The 22,802-nt window shown below is 34.8% G+C and overlaps 1 protein-coding gene across 1 annotated transcript in view; it reads right to left on the bottom strand.

Moving 5' to 3' along the window:
• nvd (cholesterol 7-desaturase nvd) overlaps positions 1-22,802 on the bottom strand; it is a 371,012-nt gene that overhangs the window by 35,424 nt on the left and 312,786 nt on the right. Inside the window, 1 exon segment of the mRNA XM_073984921.1 lies at positions 21,127-21,300. Coding sequence (XP_073841022.1) covers positions 21,127-21,300 — 174 coding nt within the window.

Genomic DNA, 22,802 nt, shown 5'->3' with positions numbered 1-22,802 from the left:
ATTTTTGAATGATTTTTAATTTTTCTGAATTGGATGTAACTTTTATTAGTTTAGGAGTGAGCACAATTGTTAATTGGGAATCTTGCAAGATTTTATTTCCAATAGTTTTAAACGTCTCTATATTTGTTCCTAGGATTTTTGTTATGCTATCATCGATTGATAGTGTTATAGTTGTCAGACCCATGTTATAAGCTATTTTTTCAAACTTTAGAAAGAGTTGATCTAAATCTACATTTCTATTAATAACAATGTCCTTCAACATGAATTTAGAAAGGATTACCTTTCCTTTTTGAATAAAATGCAATTTTGGCATTTTTCTGTGCTCCTGGGCATTTATTGCCTCATATACTTTTAATTTTTCCAATTCTTTAGGCAATGGATTCTTTTGTATCTCATTTGAATTGCCTAGATTCGACTGAAGTCTCGTATTCACCTACATAATCGAGTTGACTTCAATATTTTTAATATCATTGAATTCAATGCGCGATAGTGCATCTGCACCATTGTTTTCTTTTCCCCTAATATATTCGACTGTAAAGTCGTATTCCTCCAAGTCAAGTCTCATCCTAGTTAATTTCGACGACGGATTTTTCATAGAGAACAGGTATGTTAGTGGCCTGTGATCTGTCCTTATCAAGAATTTCTTCCCATATATATAAGGTCTAAAATATTGAATGGCCCAATGTATGGCTGCTAATTCTTGTTCTATTGTAGACTTATTGCTCTCTCCCTTAGTAAATGATCTAGATGCATATGCAATTGGTAATTGAATACCATTGTGGTCTTGACTTAACACGGCACCACATGCATGTTTACTTGCATCTGTTGTGATACAAAACTGTTTGTGAAAATCTGGGTATTCTAAAATCCTTGGACTGAGTAGATAACTTCTAAGATTTTCAAAGATTTTGTAGCATTCATCGGTCCACTCAAAAGCGACCTTTTTCCTAGTCAGTCTATTGAGGTGTCTAGATAATTCGTCGAAATTTGGAATGAACCGTCTGTAATAATTACAAAATGCAACGAAGCGGTTAGATTCATCACCATTTTTTGGTGTGGGATAATTTTGAATTATCGAATATTTACTGTCATCGGGCAAAATTCCTTTGTCCGTATATTTGTGACCTAAAAATGTCACTTCACGACAGAAAAATGTGCATTTTTCATGGTGTAATTTAAGATTGTGCTGCTCGGAGCAATCAATCACTACAAGATCGTCCATGTATAAGAAATCTTGGGCTGGTGAAAGTCCAGAAAAGGCTAAGGTCATCATTCGTTGGAATGAATTTGGAGCAATTTTAGTACCATATGGTAATCTCTTAAATCTGAAAGAACCTTTATTTGTGGAAAAGGATGTCACATCTCTTGATTCTTCTTCTAGTTCGATCTGGTGAAATCCAGATACAAGATCTAGACAAGAAAAATATTTGGCTCTGCCTAACTGATCTAAAATGTCATCTATGCGAGGAAGTGGAAATTTGTCGGCTATAAGTTTCTTATTTATTCCTCGATAATCCACGACTAATCTCCATCTTTTCTGGTCAGATCCTGGCAACGATTTCTTTGGAACCAACAAAATTGGACTGTTGTATGCCGATGCTGAAGGTTCTACAATTTCATTATTTACCAGTTTATTGACCTGCCTATTCACTTCCTCTTTATGAGAATGTGGCGTTCTATAATTGTTTATGTATACGGGATCATTGTCTACCAATCTTAGTTTTTGCTTGTAAAAATTATTTGTTGTTATTTTTTCGGATTCCAAACCAAATATATCTATGAATTCAGAGCATAAATTTTTGAGTTTGTTCTCAACAAATTTTGGAAAATTTTTTGAAAGTCTTTTCAGTTTTTCTTTGTCATTTTCATTTTTATGGCTCTTTTTTACTATTTCACAGGCCCCTAATTTTTCAAATTTAATTTTTGTATCCGTAATGACAATATCATTGTTTGTCATATTCATAATTTTTACCATAGGCATTGCACTTGATGTTATAGTACTTCCAATGTATTCACCAGTTTGTATCAATTGGTTAGGTATTAACACTTCGTTTTCAGTGGTCTTAATGTTAATAAGTCGTATGACTTCAGATCTAGCTGGAAGAGATATGGAATTAGGTTTTGGACCTTGACACATTATTATGGCAATATGTCTAGGATAATCAGAATTTCGTAGGACAATCCAGTCATTACCTTCTTGATAATCAAGAAGACAATCATATTTCCTTACAAAATCCATACCAATAATTCCATCAGATGGAATTGGAAAGTTGGCATGGACAACATGAAATTCATGTCCTATGAGTAAATCTTCAGCAATTAGATCTGCTGCAACTTTTCCAATGGTTCGTACCAAACCATGACCAACACCACTAATTTTTGTTGTTTTATCCTCATCAATACGTTCATTTATAACTTTACGACCTTTATTACAGATATATCGGCACCCGTGTTGAATAAAAAGGTTGACCTCTGTCCATTTAAAGATGTTTTTATGGAAATGTAACTATAGAGGGATAAGTTTAGATGGTATACATTTACTGTGGAGGTATTAGGGGATCCTGGGATCTTCCCGGGCTTTCTTCGTTGAGAACCCTAACATTTTTGCCCCTGTTATAATTTCCGTTGCCGTTATTATTACTATGACCTCGTCTGTCGTTATAGTTTTCATTATAATTATTGATTCGATACATTCCATTGCTGTATCTGTTATTATACCCACGTCTTCCTCCGCGGTTTTTTTTGAAAATTATTTTTAGGCTTTTGCTTGCCAAATGTCAAAACACAATTTTGCTGACCAGTGGCTTCAGTACAGCTATTAATGAATGTGTGTATTATCTCATTCACGTTACGGAATTGTCCTGGTTCCTCAACAGTTTTGACTTTTTCTATTGGCGTATTTTTTATTATTGCCTTTACTACTGAATTTGTTGTATACTTCCTTGCAGTGTCATTTGGTAAACCATCATGTAAATATGCGGTTTCCAATTTTTTTGATAATTCCTCCATTTCCCTGGCATAAGTATTGCTTAAGGCTCATGAGCTTGGCATTCAGGACGTCAATACTTTCGCCTTTAACTGATGATTTGAGAGTGGCCACTATTTCAGCTGGAGTTGATTCCTTTGAAATCAAATTTCTAGCTGTGCCGCATAACTTGGCTTTAACTAAGTTTACGGCTACTTCCTCATATGATTCCTTTACGGAATCCACCAAATTTATAGCGTCAAGGAAGCGTTCAAGGTTTACTGCACTTCCGTCACACTCAGGAAGTATGCTGGTGGCAACATGAAGAAATTCAAGCCTTGGGTTTTCCATTTTTGTTTGTTCTTTCTGTTCTTTTGGAGGAACTAAACTTTTATAAGAAGATTCAGGAATGCTCTCTGTCTGTTCTTCTTCAGTTAATTTTGGACTAATTATACGTTCATGCAATGTCTCAAGGATTGATATAGTAATTTTTTTTTTTTTGAGCATACGGATATCATTTTTTTTCGCGTAATTCAATGAAAAATGCATCCGCAGCTGCCTTATGACCTCTTGAGAGCCTTTCGTAATTGGCATTCAAAAGTACCCTCACTTGCTCCAAACGGTAGAAGAGATTGTTTATGTGTTTATTGATAGTTACTTGTTTAGTTTCCCTATCAGTATTTAAACACTTGTGAGATATCAAAAATTCTTCCCTAATCAATCTCGCTCTACTTATTATTATTTCCCATTCCATAGAAGTTTAACTCAAATTCAGTTTTCAATGAAAAAAAAATTGGTCTTATCTTTCGCCTATATACGTCTGTATTCCCAAAGCGTTTGCCATTATAAAAGTGGGACACAACATGAATTTATTTTATTATTTTGAGTTCGCAATATGTAAAATCACCAAAATATTGATGTAGCTATGCCAAAATGCAGCTATTGAATGTACACTAAATGATTTTTGGTCAGGAAATGCCAAATTTCAGGTATGAATGATGCAGGTAACCAGAAGTTACTGTACTACCGAAATACGTCGAGCGTATTTTATTTTAGTTAAGCAATTTAAAATAAAAAATATATACGTAAATTTGTCATCGTTAACATGTAATAAAATTTAATAATCTATTCTGTCCGTGCGGAGTTGTTTTTCTTCACTTTTTTTTCTCCTATCGGACGCCTCCCCAGGTGGTGGATAGGGGAATGCTCGTCAGCGATTGCTCACTGAAGGGTACCGCAAAAATAAAATATGCGGGGCGAACCAAAAAAAAAAGGGGGAAAAGGCAGTGTCTGTTCCCACATTGGGCGACTGCAAACAGCGTCTGTACTCCAGTGGAGCGGCTGAATGCGGAGACGGTAAACTCCAAACCCTTTAGAAGGCAACGGGAAACCACTAAAGTAATATCCCATGAAAATCATACAATGAAAATGGAAACACAAAATAACAATCGGCCCTCAGTCTCCGGCCAAACAAGGGTGCTAAGAATCCCCGGAGGTAAAACAAAACTTAACATCGGAACATGGAATGTTCGAAGTCTTTATGAGCTTGGAAAATTGGATAACACCATAAGCGAGATGAAGCGGCTGCAAATAGATATATTGGGTATAAGTGAGACATGGTGGACCGAAAGCTCAGAGTTCTTCTCTGAAAATACAAAGGTTTATCACTCAGGCAATGTTGACGGAATCCGCATAAAGGGCGTTGCTATCTTAGTTAAAAGTAACATTGCACCCAGTGTGACAGGATGCTTCCCGATTTCGGATAGGGTGATGATGATCAAAATATCCGGAAAACCGGTTAACTTGAACGTAATACAAGTGTATGCACCCACATGTGATGGCGACAATCTCGAGGTAGAACAATTTTACAGTGATGTGGAAAAAGTGTTGATAATGACGAAACCCCATGATATCACAATTATACAGGGGGATTTTAATGCGAAAGTTGGAAAGGAAGAAACAACTGATGTTACAGGTAAATTTGGGTTGGGCCAACGTAACGAAAGAGGAGAAATTCTAATTCAATTTTGCCAAGAACACAAGTTTACAATTAGTAACACTATGTTCAATCTCCATCCGAGACGATTATATACTTGGAAGTCGCCACAAGACAGCAATAACAATATAGTCAGAAACCAAATCGACTACATAATTATCAATAAGCGATATTCTTCCTGCGTGAGTAGATGCTCCACATATCCCGGTGCTGACGTTCCATCAGATCACACCCTCCTACTTTGTAAGATTGGTATAAAATTGGCTATCACCCGCAGGAGAAACCCCCGGAAGAAAATAGATTTCGAAAAGCTTAGCGACCCCTTTATGAAACAAACAATGAAAGATAAAATAAACGCCAAACTATCCTTCGTTGGGGACAACAATGAACAGCAATGGAACAGTTTAAAAGAATCCATCAACAACGTGTCGAAAGATCTATTAGGTACAACTACAACTAGACGGAAGAAGAACAACTGGATAACAGAAGAAATACGTGCACTTCGAGAAGAACGGAGCAAATACAGAAATAATAACTATGAAAAATATTGGGAATTGAATCAAGAAATTAAAACCGCAATTCGTGACGCGAAAAATGCACAAATAAACAGAGAATGCAAGAAAATTGAAAGATTACAACTTCTCCATGACGAGTTCAATCTCCACAAAAAAATTAAAGAGGCATCCGGTATATATGCAAAAAGAACGTCCGCGTTTATTTGCGACGTTAATAATGTAGCTCACTACGAACGTGAGGATAAGAGTAAACTATGGGAGAGATATATCAGAAATTTATTTACTGACGAGAGTCGAACCCAGTTCCTAACCAATACACACCAAATCGGTATTCCAGGAAGACTAATCAATGAGGAAGAATTGGAATCGGCAATAAAATCTATGAAAGACAAAAAGGCACCGGGGCCAGATGATATACCTGTCGAAGTACTCAAATTAATAGAAGGAAACAATAAACAACTACTATTGGGGTTGTTTAACCAAATTTATATTACCGGGGAATATCCGCAAGATTGGCTCCAATCAACATTTATACCTATACCCAAGAAAAATAATGCGAATACGTGTGGTGACTTCAGGTTAATTAGTTTAATGAGCCATGCCCTGAAAATATTTCTAAAAATAATACACAGAAGAATATACCCACTATGTGAGGCACACATGGGGCAGACGCAATTTGGATTCAATGAAGGTATGGGAACGAGAGAAGCACTACTTGGACTTAACGTATTAATACAAAAATGTCGAGAAGTTCAAAAAGACGTATATATTTGCTTCGTGGATTATGAGAAAGCATTTGATACGGTGAAACATGATAAACTGATGAATATCTTGACTTCTATTGGGCTAGACGAATGGGATATAAGATGCATTAAAAATTTATACTGGAATCAAGTAGCAAATATTAATGTAGATGGTGAATTAACAGACAATGTTCAAATTTTAAAGGGTGTAAGACAAGGATGTGTTTTGTCTCCCCTTCTATTCAACATATATTCAGAACAAATATTCGTAGAATCCATTGCTAGAAAGAACATTGGTATTGCTACAAACAATACGCTAATTAATAACATCCGTTACGCCGACGATACTACGTTACTAGCAAGCAGTTTTGCGGGGCTACAAAGATTATTAGATGTACTTGTGAAAACAAGCGAAATATATGGATTACGTATTAACATAAAAAAGACCAAATATATGATTGTGAGCAGAAAGTCTGTGGAAACAACTGCACCTATGTTAATAAGTAATACCGAAATAGAAAGAGTTAAAACGTTTAAATACCTGGGAGTCCAGATTTATGATCAGTGGGATATGTCGAAAGAAATCAAGTGCAGAATTGAAATGGCACGAAATTCATTTTTTAAATATAAAAAAACGCTTACAAGTCATGATATAAGCCTAACAACAAAAATGCGCTTTGTTAAATGTTACATATGGCCAGTACTATTATACTCAGCCGAAACCTGGACGGTAAAAGTAACAGATCAGAAAAGATTAAATTCGTTTGAAATGTGGATATATCGCCGTATTTTAAAAATTCGTTGGACTGAACGTATCTCAAATGAAGAAGTGCTTAGACGCATGAATACCGAACTTCAAATTACACGTATGATAAAAACCAGAAAAACTGCCTATTTGGGCCATTTAATGAGGAATGAAAAATATAGGAAAAAGACCCAGAGGAAGAAAAGAAACAACATGGATAAGTAACATTAAAGAATGGACGGGTGTGCAAAACGAACGAATTCTTTTAAATGCCGCCAGAAACCGAAGCCTTTCGATAATTGAATAGAACATATTTAATTGTACTATAATATTAACAATTAGTTAAGTTAATTTATGTAACACTGCATTATAATTGTATGATCGCTAACATCCGAACACGGATTGGCAAATAAAGAAGAAGAATCTATTCTGAGGAGGACTTCTATTATTGATTATTGATTCTATTAAATAATTCCAGAGCCTCCAAGACCAAAGTATAATATAAACAGTATACAAACTTCCAAAGAAGAATCTTATACCTAAAACAATTAAGTACTAATTCATTTAATTAGCTCCCCAGATATAATTAATAGTAAAAAAACATAAGGTAATATATATCCAATGCCAAAGCCATTTTGCCAATATATTTAATATTTTTAAAATGTTTTTTGTTTTCCCTAAGAATATTTTTTAGAACCACCATTGTTTGACATATTTAGTTATATGTTTAACTATACCTTTCCAATGATACTTGAGTCTTATATTTTTTATCATTCTTGAGATACCTGGATGTCCACCCGTTATGGGATCATCATGATATTTTTGAATGATTTTTAATTTTTCTGAATTGGATGTAACTTTTATTAGTTTAGGAGTGAGCACAATTGTTAATTGGGAATCTTGCAAGATTTTATTTCCAATAGTTTTAAACGTCTCTATATTTGTTCCTAGGATTTTTGTTATGCTATCATCGATTGATAGTGTTATAGTTGTCAGACCCATGTTATAAGCTATTTTTTCAAACTTTAGAAAGAGTTGATCTAAATCTACATTTCTATTAATAACAATGTCCTTCAACATGAATTTAGAAAGGATTACCTTTCCTTTTTGAATAAAATGCAATATTGGCATTTTTCTGTGCTCCTGGGCATTTATTGCCTCACACGGTGCTCTTGAAACAATTTTAAATGGAAGGTGCTTACACCTCGGAAGTTTTTGCGGATTCTGAAACTACAATGTTTATAGATGAGAACAATCAAAAAACAAAAAAATCGCCGGAGCGCTTTTCAAAAAAATCGCGATTTAAGTTGACATTTTTAGAGGTTGTTTAGGTTTTCGCGATTTTGCTTAGAAACCACAATTCCTATCAAAATAGGACTAAAGAAAATGTTGTAGCTATGAAAATTCTCTAAAAGATCGACGTTTATGATATTCTCGTCGGTTTTACCGTTTTTGAGATATAGAAGTTCAAATTGGGACAATTCAAATTCAATTCAATTCTGTATCGCCCCCTTATAAAACATTGCCATGACTGCAAATTCCCAACTTAAACTTATATATCTAAAAAAATGTTACAACTTATGATAAGTTACTTAAGACAGTCTTGTAGAGAATTTTCACAGCTTTAAGATTTTCTCAGATCCCATGTCGATAAGACTTACCGTATTCAAGCAAAATCGCGAAAGCCTAACAAAAAAACCTACAGATGTAAACTAAGCTTCTTTATCTCAAAAATGGTACATGCTAGGAACAAATGATAAACGTCAATCCTCTAGAGAATTTTCACAGCTACAACATTTTCCTTAGCTCCCTTTCGATTGGACTTGCGGTTTCCAAGCAAAATCCTGAAAAACACCTAAAAATGTGAATTTTGACCGCGATTTATTTGAAAATCCCTACAGCGATTTTTTCTTGTTTTTAGATTTTTCTCATCTATGAACACTACTGTTTCAGAATTCACAAAAACTTTCCCTGTGTAAGCGGTTTTAATCAAAAGTTAGTTAAGGCGCACCCTACATGACATTGTTTTATAAGGGGGCGATACAGTCAGTGCATTGTCCCAATTTGAACTTCTATATCTCAAAAAGGGTAAAAACTACGAAAATACCATAGAGGTCGATCTTGTAGAGAATTTTAATAGCTACAAAACTTTTTTTCCCATTTTGATAAGACTTGCGGTTTCTAAGCAAAATCGTGAAAACCTAAACAACCCTTAAAAATGTCAACTTAAATCGCGATTTATTTAAAAAGCGCTCCGGCGATTTTTTTGGTTTTTAGATTTTTCTAATCTACGAACATTGTAGTTTCAGAATCCGCAAAAACTTTCGGTGTGTAAGCACCTTCCATTTAAAATTGTTTCAACAGCACCGTGCTTATATACTTTTAATTTTTCCAATTCTTTAGGCAATGGATTCTTTTGTATCTCATTTGAATTGCCTAGATTCGACTGAAGTCTCGTATTCACCTTCATAATCGAGTTGACTTCAATATTTTTAATATCATTGAATTCAATGCGTGATAGTGTATCTGCACCATTGTTTTCTTTTCCCCTAATATATTCGACTGTAAAGTCGTATTCCTCCAAGTCAAGTCTCATCCTAGTTAATTTCGACGACGGATTTTTCATAGAGAACAGGTATGTTATTGGCCTGTGATCTGTCCTTATCAAGAATTTATTCCCATATATATGACGTAGGGGATGGATGATACCAAGCAACGGTCCTGACCGGTTTTAACATGGCAAAACCCAGGATTTATCTTGGTCCCTCTTTCATCTCAAGTGGACACTGACCTCCCCGTGGTGTCACCTGGGGAACTGCCTTTAACACCCGTTAAAGGTAGTGAGCTAACATGTGCCGCGCGTTCTCCCATAAGAACGTTAAAAACTTGGGTTTGGGCGTCGCGCTAGTAACACTCCCCTAGAAAAAACAGCATACTATGAAAAAACGAAAGAAAAGAAAAACAACCCCCTCTAAAGTTGACGAATCCCGCAAACGTTTTAAGGACCATGATCTGCGAATCTGCACCTGGAATGTTCGCACTCTCTATAGAGAAGGTGCAGTCTTCGCATTGGCAGACGTACTTGAAAAGTACAAGGCCGATATTACTGCCATACAGGAAATACGATGGGTTGGGAAAGGCGTCACAACAACACCTAAAGGTGACGCACCGTATTATAGCTGCCATGACGTAAAGCATGAGTTTGGTTGCGGATTTGTAGTTAGTCGGAGACTAAAACATCTGGTATCCAGCTTCACTCCAGTGAATGAGAGACTTGCTGCAATTCGAAGAAAAGCTAAATTCTTCAACATCAGCTTTATTTGCGCTCATGTTCCTACTGAAGAAAAGGACGAACAGACCAAAGATATATTTTACGAGCGCTTAGAAGAAACATATGACCGTTGCCCTGCCCATGACATTAAAATCATTCTAGGCGATTTTAATGCCAAAATTGGAAAGGAGAATATCTTTGGCCCAACAGTCGGGAAATTCAGCCTCCACAGTGAAACATCTGACAATGTCATGAGGCTGATAGACTTTGCAGCTGCAAAAAACATGGTAGTTAGCAGTACCAGATTTAATCATCTCGATATTCATAAGGGTACCTGGCTGTCTCCAGATCAGAAAACAAGAAATCAAATTGATCATGTTGTGATAGATGGAAGACATTCATCGAGGGTGTTGGATGTACGATCGTTCCGAGGCGCAAACATTGATTCGGACCACTACCTTGTTGCAGCAAAGGTACGCACCCGCTTAAACATAGCAAACAAAGTACGAACAGACACAACACGAAAGTTAGACATCGGTAAGCTGCAATCACAACAGATAGCCACAGCATATTCCACTCAACTAGCCCAATTGCTTAATCAAAGCACTCCTCATCCCGATAACATATTAGCGAAATGGCAAAGCATTGCCCACTCCATGCAAACAGCCGCAAAATCCATACTTGGATACCAGAGGCCTCCGCCAAGGAATCCATGGTATGATCAGGAGTGTCGTGCTGCCACCGAAGAGAAAAATGCGGCATATAGGGCTACTTTGCAATCCGTAGCAACGCGTAGCGCACGAGAGAGATACAGGGAGAAAAGGAGAGAGGAGAAACGTCTTTTCCGCAGGAAAAAGAGAGAGATGGAAAAGCGGGAGTGTGAAAAACTCGAGATGTACAGGAGCCAGAATGAAGTCCGTAAATTCTACCAAAGAGTCAAGCATCAAACTGATGGCTTTGGTACAGGCACATCCTCCTGTAGAGACCAGCAAGGTAATTTGGTAACTGATACAGATAGTGTACTCAGGATATGGAAAGAAAATTTTTCAAAACTGTTGGTATCCAATAGCAGCGAAGACGACGAAGATACCACAGTCCCAATCCCAGAAGATGGTATTGAATGTATACCGCCCAGCCAAGATGAGGTAAAGACAGCAATAAATCGGCTGAAGAATAATAAGGCAGCAGGAGCCGATGGCTTACCAGCCGAGCTGTTCAAAACCGGAGGCGACACGCTGATAAGGTGTATTCATGAGCTAGTTAGCTCATCCGGCTTTGCAAAATGACTTTAACTGACACGAGGTCCTCAGTTCAAATAGGAAAGAACCTCTCCGAAGAGTTTGGTACCAAAAGAGGTTTCAGACAAGGAGACAGCCTTTCGTGTGATCTCTTTAACATCCAGCTGGAAAAGGTTATACGAGAGGCAAACGTCAAAAGAAGTGGCACAATCTACACCAATAGTCACATGTTACTTGCTTATGCTGATGATATAGACATCATATGCCGATCAGTAAAAGAAGTAACTTATACCTTTATGAAGGTCGAAGGAGAATCTGCTAAAGTGGGTCTGGCGGTAGACGGTGAGAAGACCAAGTTGATGGTGTCGACGCGCAATGCGTCCATTGAGCTCGGACCGACTGTGGAAGTTGGTTCCAATAATATTGAGGTAGTAAAAGACTTCGTCTACCTCGGCACCTCCGTAAACACAACAAACGACATCAGTTGTGAAATAAAAAGAAGAATTGTATTGGCCAACAGATGCTACTTTGGTTTAAGTAAGCAGTTTAAAAACAAAGCCACATCTCGTCAAACAAAAATAACGCTCTACAAAACACTGATACTACCCGTGCTGATGTATGGCTCCGAAGCCTGGGTACTTGCGCAAGCAGACATGGCAGTGCTTGGTGTGTTTGCGAGAAAAAATTCTTCGAAAGATCTACGGACCAATCTGCGTTGACGGTGAATATCGACGTCGCATGAACCACGAGCTGTATCTGTTGTACAACGACATCAATATTGTTAAACGTATCGAGATGCAGCGATTGCGTTGGCTAGGCCATATCATAAGAATGAGCGATGATGACCCCGTTAAAAAGGTGTATAAACACGGACCGCTTGACGGTGCACGCAGATTTGGCAGGTCAAGGAATAGATGACGCAAGCAAGTGGATGATGAGATGAAAAGGCGCGGTATTCCAGAAAGCGAAGCAACAACTAGAGAGAATTGGAGATCTTTTCTTAGTTCGGCCTATAGAACAAATGTTCTGTAATGGGCCAGCTAAGTAAGTAAGTAAGTAATATATAAGGTCTAAAATATTGAATGGCCCAATGTATGCCTGCTAATTCTTTTTCTATTGTAGACTTATTGCTCTCTCCCTTAGTAAATGATCTAGATGCATATGCAATTGGTAATTGAATACCATTGTGGTCTTGACTTAACACGGCACCACATGCATGTTTACTTGCATCTGTTGTGATACAAAACTGTTTTTGAAAATCTGGGTATTCTAAAATCCTTGGACTGAGTAGTTGACTTCTAAGATTTTCAAAGCTTTTGTTGCATTCATCGGTCCACTCAAAAGCGACATTTTTCGTAGTCAGTCTATTGAGGTGTCTAGATAATTCGGCGAAATTTGTAATGAACCGTCTGTAATAATTACAAAATGCAACGAAGCGTTTAGATTCATCACCATTTTTTGGTGTGGGATAATTTTGAATTATCGAATATTTACTGTCATCGGGCAAAATTCCTTTGTCCGTACATTTGTGACCTAAAAATGTCACTTCACGACAGAAAAATGTACATTTTTCAGGGTGTAATTTAAGATTGTGCTGCTCGGAGCAATCAATCACTACAAGATCGTTCATGTATACGAAAGCTTGGGCTGGTGAAAGTACAGAAAAGGCTAAGGTCATCATTCGTTGGAATGAATTTGGAGCAATTTTAATACCATATGGTAATCTCTTAAATCTGAAAGAACCTTTATCTGTGGAAAAGGATGTCACATCTCTTGATTCTTCTTCTCGTTCGATCTGGTGAAATCCAGATACAAGATCTAGACAAGAAAAATATTTGGCTCTGCCTAACTGATCTAAAATGTCATCTATGCGAGGAAGTGGAAATTTGTCGGCTATAAGTTTCTTATTTATTCCTCGATAACCCACGACTAATCTCCATCTTTTCTGCTCAGATCCTGGCAACGATTTCTTTGGAACCAACAAAATTGGACTGTTGTATGCCGATGCTGAAGGTTCTACTATTTCATTATTTATCAGTTTATTGACCTGCCTATTCACTTCCTCTTTATGAGAATGTGGCGTTCTATAATTTTTTATGTATACGGGATCATTGTCTACCAATCTTAGTTTTTGCTTGTAAAAATTATTTGTTGTTATTTTTTCGGATTCCAAACCAAATATATCTATGAATTCAGAGCATAATTTTTTGAGTTTGTTCTCAACAAATTTTGGAAATTTTTTGAAAGTCTTTTCAGTTTTTCTTTATCATTTTCATTTTTATGGCTCTTTTGTACTATTTCATAGTCAATTAATTTTTCAAATTTAATTTTTGGATCCGTAATGACAATATCATTGTTTGTCATATTCATAATTTTTACCATAGGCATTGCACTTGATGTTATAGTACTTCCAATGTATTCACCAGTTTGTATCAATTGGTTAGGTATTAACACTTCGTTTTCAGTGGTCTTAATGTTAATAAGTCGTATGACTTCAGACCTAGCTGGAAGAGATATGGAATTAGGTTTTGGACCTTGACACATTATTATGGCAATATGTCTAGGATAATCAGAATTTCGTAGGACAATCCAGTCATTACCTTCTTGATAATCAAGAAGACAATCATATTTCCTTACAAAATCCATACCAATAATTCCATCAGATGGAATTGGAAAGTTGTCATGGACAACATGAAATTCATGTCCTATGAGCAAATCATCAGCAATTAGATCTGCTGCAACTTTTCCAATGGTTCGTACCAAACCATGACCAACACCACTAATTTTTGTTGTTTTATCCTCATAAATACGTTCATTTATAACTTTATCGACCTTTATTACAGATATATCGGCACCCGTGTTGATTAAAAAGATTAAAAAAAAAATCCATTTAAAGATGTTTTTATGGAAATGTAACTATAGAGGGATAAGTTAAGATGGTATACATTTACCGTTGAGAACCCTAACATTTTTGCCACTGTTATAATTTCCGTTGCCGTTATTATTACCATGACCTAATCTTTCGTTATAGTTTTCATTATAATTATTGATTCGACATATTCCATTGTTGTATCTGTTATTATACCCACGTCTTCCTCCGCGGTTTTATTGAAAATTATTTTTAGGCTTTTGCTTGCCAAATATCAAAACACAATTTGCTGACCAGTGGTTTCAGTACAGCTATTAATGAATGTGGATATTACCTCATTCACGTTACGGAATTGTCCGGATTCCATAACAGTTTTGACTTTTTCTATTGGCGTGTTTTTTATTATTGCCTTTACTACTTGTATACTTCTTTGCAGTGTCATTTGGTAAACCATCATTTAAATATGCGGTTTCCAATTTTTTTGATAATTCCTCCATTTCCCTGGCATAAGTATTGACTTCCTTGCCTGCTTGCTTAACGCTCATGAGCTTGGCATTCAGGACGTCAATACTTTCGCCTTTAACTGATGATTTGAGAGTGGCCACTATTTCAGCTGGAGTTGATTCCTTTGAAATCAAATTTCTAGCTGTGCCGCATAACTTGGCTTTAACTAAGTTTACGGCTACTTCCTCATATGATTCCTTTACGGAATCCACCAAATTTATAGCGTCAAGGAAGCGTTCAAGGTTTACTGCACTTCCGTCAAACTCAGGAAGAATGCTGGTGGCAACATGCAGAAATTCAAGCCTTGGGTTTGCCATTTTTGTTTGTTCTTTCTGTTCTTTTGGAGGAACTAAACTTTTATAAGAAAATTCAGGAATGCTCTCTGTCTGTTCTTCTTCAGTTAATTTTGGACTAATTATACGTTCATGCAATGCCTCAGGGATTGATACGGTAATTTTTTTTTTTGGAGCATACGGATATCAATTGTTCGCGTAATTCAATGAAAAATTGATCCGCAGCTGCCTTATGACCTCTTGAGAGCCTTTCGTAATTGGCATTCAAAAGTATCAAACGGTAGAAGAGATTGTTTATGTGTTTATTGATAGTTACTTGTTTAGTTTCCCTATCAGTATTTAAACACTTCTTCCCTATGCCAAAATGCAGCTATTGAATGTACACTAAATGATTTTTGGTCAGGAAATGCCAAATTTCAGGTATGAATGATGCAGGTAACCAGAAGTTATTATACTACCGAAATACGTCGAGCGTATTTTATTTTAGTTAAGCAATTTAAAATAAAAAATATATACGTAAATTTGCCATCGTTAACATGTAATAAAATGTAATAATCTATTCTGAGGAGGACTTTTATTATTGATTATTGATTCTATTAAATAATTCCAGAGCCTCCAAGACCAAAGTATAATATAAAAAGTATACAAACTTCCAAAGAAGAAACTTATACCTAAAATAATTAAGTATTAATGCATTTAATTAGCTCCCCAGATATGATTAATAGTAAAAAAAACATAAGGTAATATATATCCAATGTCAAAGCCATTTTGCCAATATATTTAATATTTTTAAAAGGTTTTTTTGTTTTCCCTAAGAATATTTTTTAGAACCACCATATTACTAAATATTTTCCTTGACATTTTATTTTCAATTATGTTGTGTTTGTAAAACTATTTGTTGTTGTAATTCATGTATCTACCTTCTATAAATATGTCTTGAGCAAATACAAAAACAAAAGTAGCAAAAATTTTTATTTATGAATACATGAAGCGGTCATTGACAACATTTGCATTAGGTTTTTCGATTTTTGAATTCGTACCGCCCATTTTGTTTATAAAATAATTACACAATATCATACATAAAATTAAATTACATAATTATTAAATAATAAGTAATATTTAAATTAACATTTATTTCTCATTTTATTTGCTTTTTACCTTCCGTATAACGTGCCAGTTTTGATATAGGTTCTCCACACGTTCATTCTCCAAGCCCTTAAGCGATTCTTTGGCATGCTTATTTTCTTCCTTCATCTCATCGATATTCTTTGCTTTTTACTGAGTTTTAATGATTAAACCGCCCCGACAAGATCTGCTTGTTGTTTTTTTTCTTTGGTTGTTTCTTCAAAGTTATTTAAAAATTTTTACGTTTACAACACACAACCGCACACTCGCTTCCACTCTAGTTTTAGGTAGTTCTAGAGAACTCACAACACTCTCCTGTCCCTTATACATAGTTGAACATGACGACGGACAAAAACATTTAATTTGCAATTTTTTTGTTTTTTTTTTCTTTTTTTAATTTTTGATACTTGAACTATTTGGTGTTTTGTTTTTATGTTAGTTGTGTCTACTGTTTATTTTTAAAAGTTTTTAACTTTTTCAATTCAAGGGTAGGAACGTCATTGATTTACAACTTTTTTTCAACTGGTTAATGTTTTTTATTGTTAAAAGCTATTTTTTGTCATTTTATTGTTATTATTGGTTATTAATGTTGCTGTTTTTTTCACTTTGTGGTGTTTTTTTTCACATTTTTATTTGAGGATAATTTTTTAAATTTACTTTTGGTTTTTGTGCGAAATTGTTGTTGTCACTTTCGACCCGCAAAACTTTTTACGTTTTTTTCATATCTGGCAGGATCGCCATGTAATAAAACAGTATTAAAGGAAAACGCGTTTGTGGTTTTTGATGAACAGCTTTATTAAGAATAATTGTTAAAAGTATTTCTAAAACTAGCTTCAGCTATGGGAGTACAAAATGAATGTGGGAAAAAGCACAGTAAGCATAATACATGCTTGCTGTCTTAGCGTAGTGTGGATAACTCGACTCTAGGTATTGAGAGTGTAAAGTTACATACTGGAGGTATGATAACTTGATACCATTAGTTGCATACAGAAGGTATGCTAACTTCGACAAATATGTCATATTAGGTATCATACGTTGCATACTGAAGGTATGGCAACGTCAACATATCAAACACAATACAGTGTGTTTCTTTTTATTTTTTATTTTATACTAGTTCGACTTCGACTCTGGAGTCGACTCCGAGGGTAATTTTCAATTCCACGTAAAATTTATAAAATATATACAAGTTTCAAATTTTTTCCTATATGTTGCCTTTTTCATAAGAGATTCCTTGAGAGAACATTAGATCTAATATAATTCTAAACTATAAACCTTGCATATTATTCCTGAACTTATCCGATTGAAAACTAAATAAAACTGAAGTTAAGTTCTACTAGCACCCTTTTCTCGTGTGAAAATCTTTAAGCTTTGAACATTGTCAGCTTGAAAGGGCTATAAAAACATTGACCTATATAAGAATCAATATGTGAAACTAAAACAATTAGGTTTGATAAAAATTCTGTGCCGAAATTAAAAGATATTCCGTACAATTCTCTATTCAATTCAACAGGCATACTGACATGACAAAATCGACATAGAAATTAATTATGGGAAAGGTCAAATGATAGTAAATATCCTCTGTCTCATCCTCTAACTGAATATATTATATTTTCTGCCTACATAGTTTGCTTATAATAGAAATAAACGGGCCAACAAAATTTTTTGTTCATATATTTTTCATATAAGAATAATATAAATAAATATAATAAACATAGGAAAAAATTTGCACGGAGTCAGAGTCGAGTTTCGACTCTGATTCCGACTACGGCAAAATTGCTCGACTCCGGCTCCGACTCCGAAACCCTGGTTGTGACTTTATGTTTTTGTAGAAATCTTCATTTCCGAACGGATATTCCATGTACCATTATCCAAACTCATAGCACTACGAAGGCATCACTTAACACCAAGGCAGAACAAAGAAGGTAGAGTAAATACTACAACAAATACAACTCAACCACAACCACATAGGAATTTGTTTTTGTTTATAATGTTGGTGTCAACTGTACATGTAAACAAAACAATGAAATGTCTATAAATTATTGGAATTCATTAAACTAATATTTTTTCACATTTGATTAAATATTTTGAAAAACATGAATGAAAATTCGTTACATTTTCAATTTGAAAGTATCCACATCATTAAACTAAATGGATAATTTGTCACAGAAAGTAGAATTCTTGCAAAAATGTTTGGGGTCTCTAAAAATTCATTGAAAAAGGAGAAGCTGTTTCAAACTTTTGTATTTGAAATCAAAGAGCACATGTTTATTAGGGCTTTAATTTTTTCAAATTTAACAAAATACCACACATATTAACAAATATTACACCGTTTCTATAAGCGGTGTTACAGTGTGCGGCACGTTGTTCGGACTTTGAAGAAGTATCATATTATTGATATGATGAAGTCTTTATGGGAAATAGTTTTTTTCTGAATGATATATTTTTCCTCAAAAAATATATATCCCTAATATACATCGAACATAGAAATAAATATATAAAATATTGTATGGAATTTGACACTAACGTTACAGCCCAGTTCAGTCAGATGGGTATTGCTTTTACCTTATATTGTTCTACCATGACTTAACACAGACGACGGCGGCACGAACTAGTTGAGTGAACTATAATGAACTTTATCGACTGGTCTAGTTCATCTGCTCTTTTCAATGAATCGTTCAATTGTACTATACAACTCTTTTATCAATGTATCGTAGTGAGAACTTTTCTATAAAAATTAAAAATGCGACATCTGTTTAAACCTAAAATAAAACTTTGACTATTTTGTGTCTTTGATCAAGAAGTGCGCCTGGAAGTATCGTAGGGATGCCCACCATCACCATCAATGCGCCCAATTGTGCGACGCTGAATTAAAGCCGTCCTATATAGCACAAATGTCCTGTTGAGGGCCAACCAAGTAAACAATGTAAGCACAAATGAAAACATAAACATTTTTGTTGTTGCTATTTGTTGTTCTTCCAGGACGAACATTTGCAACAACAACGACCAACTAGCTTTAACCATTTTTGCTGAGCGTTGATGATGAGTCAGTTTGTCAGTTATCACCAAACTATTTTATGTGGTAAAAACCAAATTTCATTTTCAATTCCATTTGAAAAACTAAAAAAAAATTTGGAGCACATTTACGTTTTTTGCTATAGAGGTTAAGAAAAAAATTTTGGTTTCAAATCCGTTCGCGTTTACAAAATTGGCCGATACGCGCAAAATTTATAGCGGTTTTTATTCTCATTTAAAGAAAAAATATTTTAAAATGTCTTATTCATTTTTATAAGAAAATGTATGCACAAATCGCTAACAGCATTCCTCTGGTGCATAGCCGACCAAGAAGAGCGAGCGCTTAAATTGTTTATGTGTGGGTAAAATTACACTGACAGAACAGGGTGATGATTTTCATATTGAGTGTGAAATGAAAAATATATTGTTGGCGCGTTCGCTTTGTATGACTTAAATTAAAAATAATATAAATAACTTCATAATTTGAAAAGTATTTTTCTTCATATGTTAATTTTTTTGAGAGAAAAAACAAATTGTATATAAAAATGATTTTTTAACACTTTCTAAGCATACATACATTTTTTATTGTTGCATTGCAGACGAGGCATTCTGCGTCATTAAAATATTAATGCAAAACAAAAAATCATTTTCAAATTCTTCCACATATCCACATATTTGCTGTACAACTGCAAAATCTTTTCAGTGTACCTAAAAAAAAAAAAAAACAAATAAAGCGGCATCAACCTGCTTGCATGACATTCAGTACAAGACTGAAGTAAAAAAATCAAAACATTTGCTCTCTTACTTTGCGTTCGGGTCGAGTGTGTGTGATTTGCCGAAAAACTTCGTAACCAAATCAATACCAACGAACGGGTTTGCTCTGGTGCAGGATAATTTGAATCTATCCTGCTGCAGAGTCTTTCAACATTTATGCAAATTTCCTTGTTTCACTCAGCGACCAATGAGTACCGTCAGTTGCATCACACAACGCAAAAAAAAACTTAAAGTGGGTAAAAATATATTTTTGCAGATTTTACTATTTTCAAGTTATCTATATCCACCGTTTTATATTGGTGGATTTGAACGCGCAAGGGCTAATTAGATCCGTCGCGTAAAAAACCTAAATTCACGCGTGGTTCAAAGAAAATTGAATTACCCTTGTAAATTTGTTTTTTTGGCCTTTAGACTCCAATTACTAAGATGCTGTACGGAACACACTCATGATCACGAGTCTATAATCCTATTATGAGTTTTTAATATTACCTTGATGCGCCTCCGGATTATTAAAAAAATGCAAAAAATCCCGAAAGTCTGGCTTCAAAATGTCAGCACCGATTTAAGGTGGATGCAGTTGATATATCGAACAAATCATACACTAGTAACATGCTGCCCATGGAGTATTCTTTGTGTTTCTCTCTTGTCAATTTTTCTACACTGATGCCACGTAAATTAATTTTAATGGCCGACATTATGGGATCCCTCCTAAAACACATCATTTTAAAGAATTTCACTATACTATATAGAATATGTTAACAGTTCGAGAAATCTGAAAGTGTAAAACTCGGATTCATCGATGTAAAACATTTTTTGTTTTTTCCGTATATTAAAAATATATTTTTTGAAAAAGCGACATCTTTAGACCAATGACTTAAATTTATTATGATATTTAGTCCCCTTCCAAGACGAATTTTCCAAAACCCAGCCTTATTTTGTGACATACTGGGAAAATTTTAAGCTCCAAGCTGGGTGTTGCCGGTGATTTAGTCAGTCACCCACTCATCACAAACTGTGTTTTAAGATATGTGATTATTTGTTTTATTTATTTCTTATTGTATTTATATTTAATTTACCATATTACTTTCCGCAAATATTACACATTTGAGGACCGGTCCCAAAATACGCAATGCATAGAAATGGTGTACTACTTTCTGAATTAGTGGTGCAATCGGTGTTACGGTTTGTATTACTTCTATGCGACCGAAAGATGGTGAATCCAAATGTAGGTGGACGTATGACGGACCAATCTAAAAGTAAATGGATTGAATATAGATAGGATTATGCCAGCAAGTTTCAAATTATTAAATTTACTAGTATACATTAAATACGGTTATTATTAAAATAGAATTTATGCATTATCACACGTATAATTGGATTGAATAGTTGTTACATTTTCAAGTATAATAAAGTATTGCCTTTATGAAACGTCATATAAAGTACAGTAGCGTTTACACAATGTGAAATTCGAACTTTAGTGGACTAGAACATTTTAATGTTCAAACCGGCCGTTTACCACATTTTGACATTTATTGTAATTACACAGATAAACATGTGTGTTCTCTCCTTGGGTTTCCCATTTTAAACACAGCATATTTTACACAAATTAAAATTGTTTGCAATATATGATTTTTTTGCACTGTTTTAAGGAGAGTATGTGTATCAGCCTTTGGTTCTTATAACTGTTCACAGTACTGGAGATGTAATCCAAATGCAGTTTCAATGCGTAGAAGTGGTACTCAGGTACATCAGTCTCCAATGACAATATATAATTTGGAATAGAATCCGATAGTTTTGAGATTCTCAAATGCTCCGAAAAATCTTACATTTCGCTACTAAGGCTACCGGAGTTGCATTTATACAGGTCTTTGACTTGATGGCTCTATTTTCTATATGGTTAGAGAATGTCATTTTTGGTGTTATATTGACGCCTAAGGAACAGTACTCGTTCACAATTTGACTACCATTATTTTTGATTTTGTTAAATTAACCACCATATTTAACTAGTGACAGTAATATTCTAGCCTCATTATCACGCGCTTTCTATCATCAGATAAAATTACAATGTTATCTGAATATAATAGAACACGAATATTAAGTTCCTCCTTCTAGTGGTCGTGTATATCATTTAAGAAAGAGTGAACAATAAAGGCGATCGCAAACATCCTTGCCTTACTCGGGTATAGGTGTTGAAGCTTTCTGATGCTTTTTTCCAGTCCATACTACAGACATTGTATTCCTATGCAATCAATAAAGAATGCGTAGACTTCCTTCCTTTCCGCAAGCTTTAGTTGGACAATCATCCACCATTGAATATCCAGAGCTAATACCTGAATGGAATTTATTCAAAATATTATTATCTTCTACTCATTGCTTTATACGTTTGTTCGTAATTCCCATAACAATTTTAGCAGATGAATTAATTAGAGAAATCTCTCTATAGTTAGTTGCCAAATTATAATCTCCCTTTTTATGTATAGAGAATATTATTGATTCTTCCATTATTTGATTGATTTAATATTTGTAAAATGCTAGCACTAACCCTTCCGTAGTTACACACTCTACCAATATAAATTGAAATTGTGGAAATATTTTGCCCATAAATTTTCTTCAGTTTCTTCACCAAAGCCCTAACATATTCGAGGAATTCAAAAAAAATATATTTGTTTTTAGACAATGCACATTGTATGTTAGTAATTCAAGAGTTTTTTTTTTGGGTTTCTAATACAATACTTTTGGATGCGGAATCTTA

The sequence above is a fragment of the Musca autumnalis genome, unplaced genomic scaffold (genome assembly GCF_047663935.1).
Source record: "Musca autumnalis isolate F117 unplaced genomic scaffold, ASM4766393v1 scaffold_1, whole genome shotgun sequence".
Taxonomy (NCBI): domain Eukaryota; kingdom Metazoa; phylum Arthropoda; class Insecta; order Diptera; family Muscidae; genus Musca; species Musca autumnalis.
This window is presented reverse-complemented; position numbering and strand designations above follow the sequence as displayed.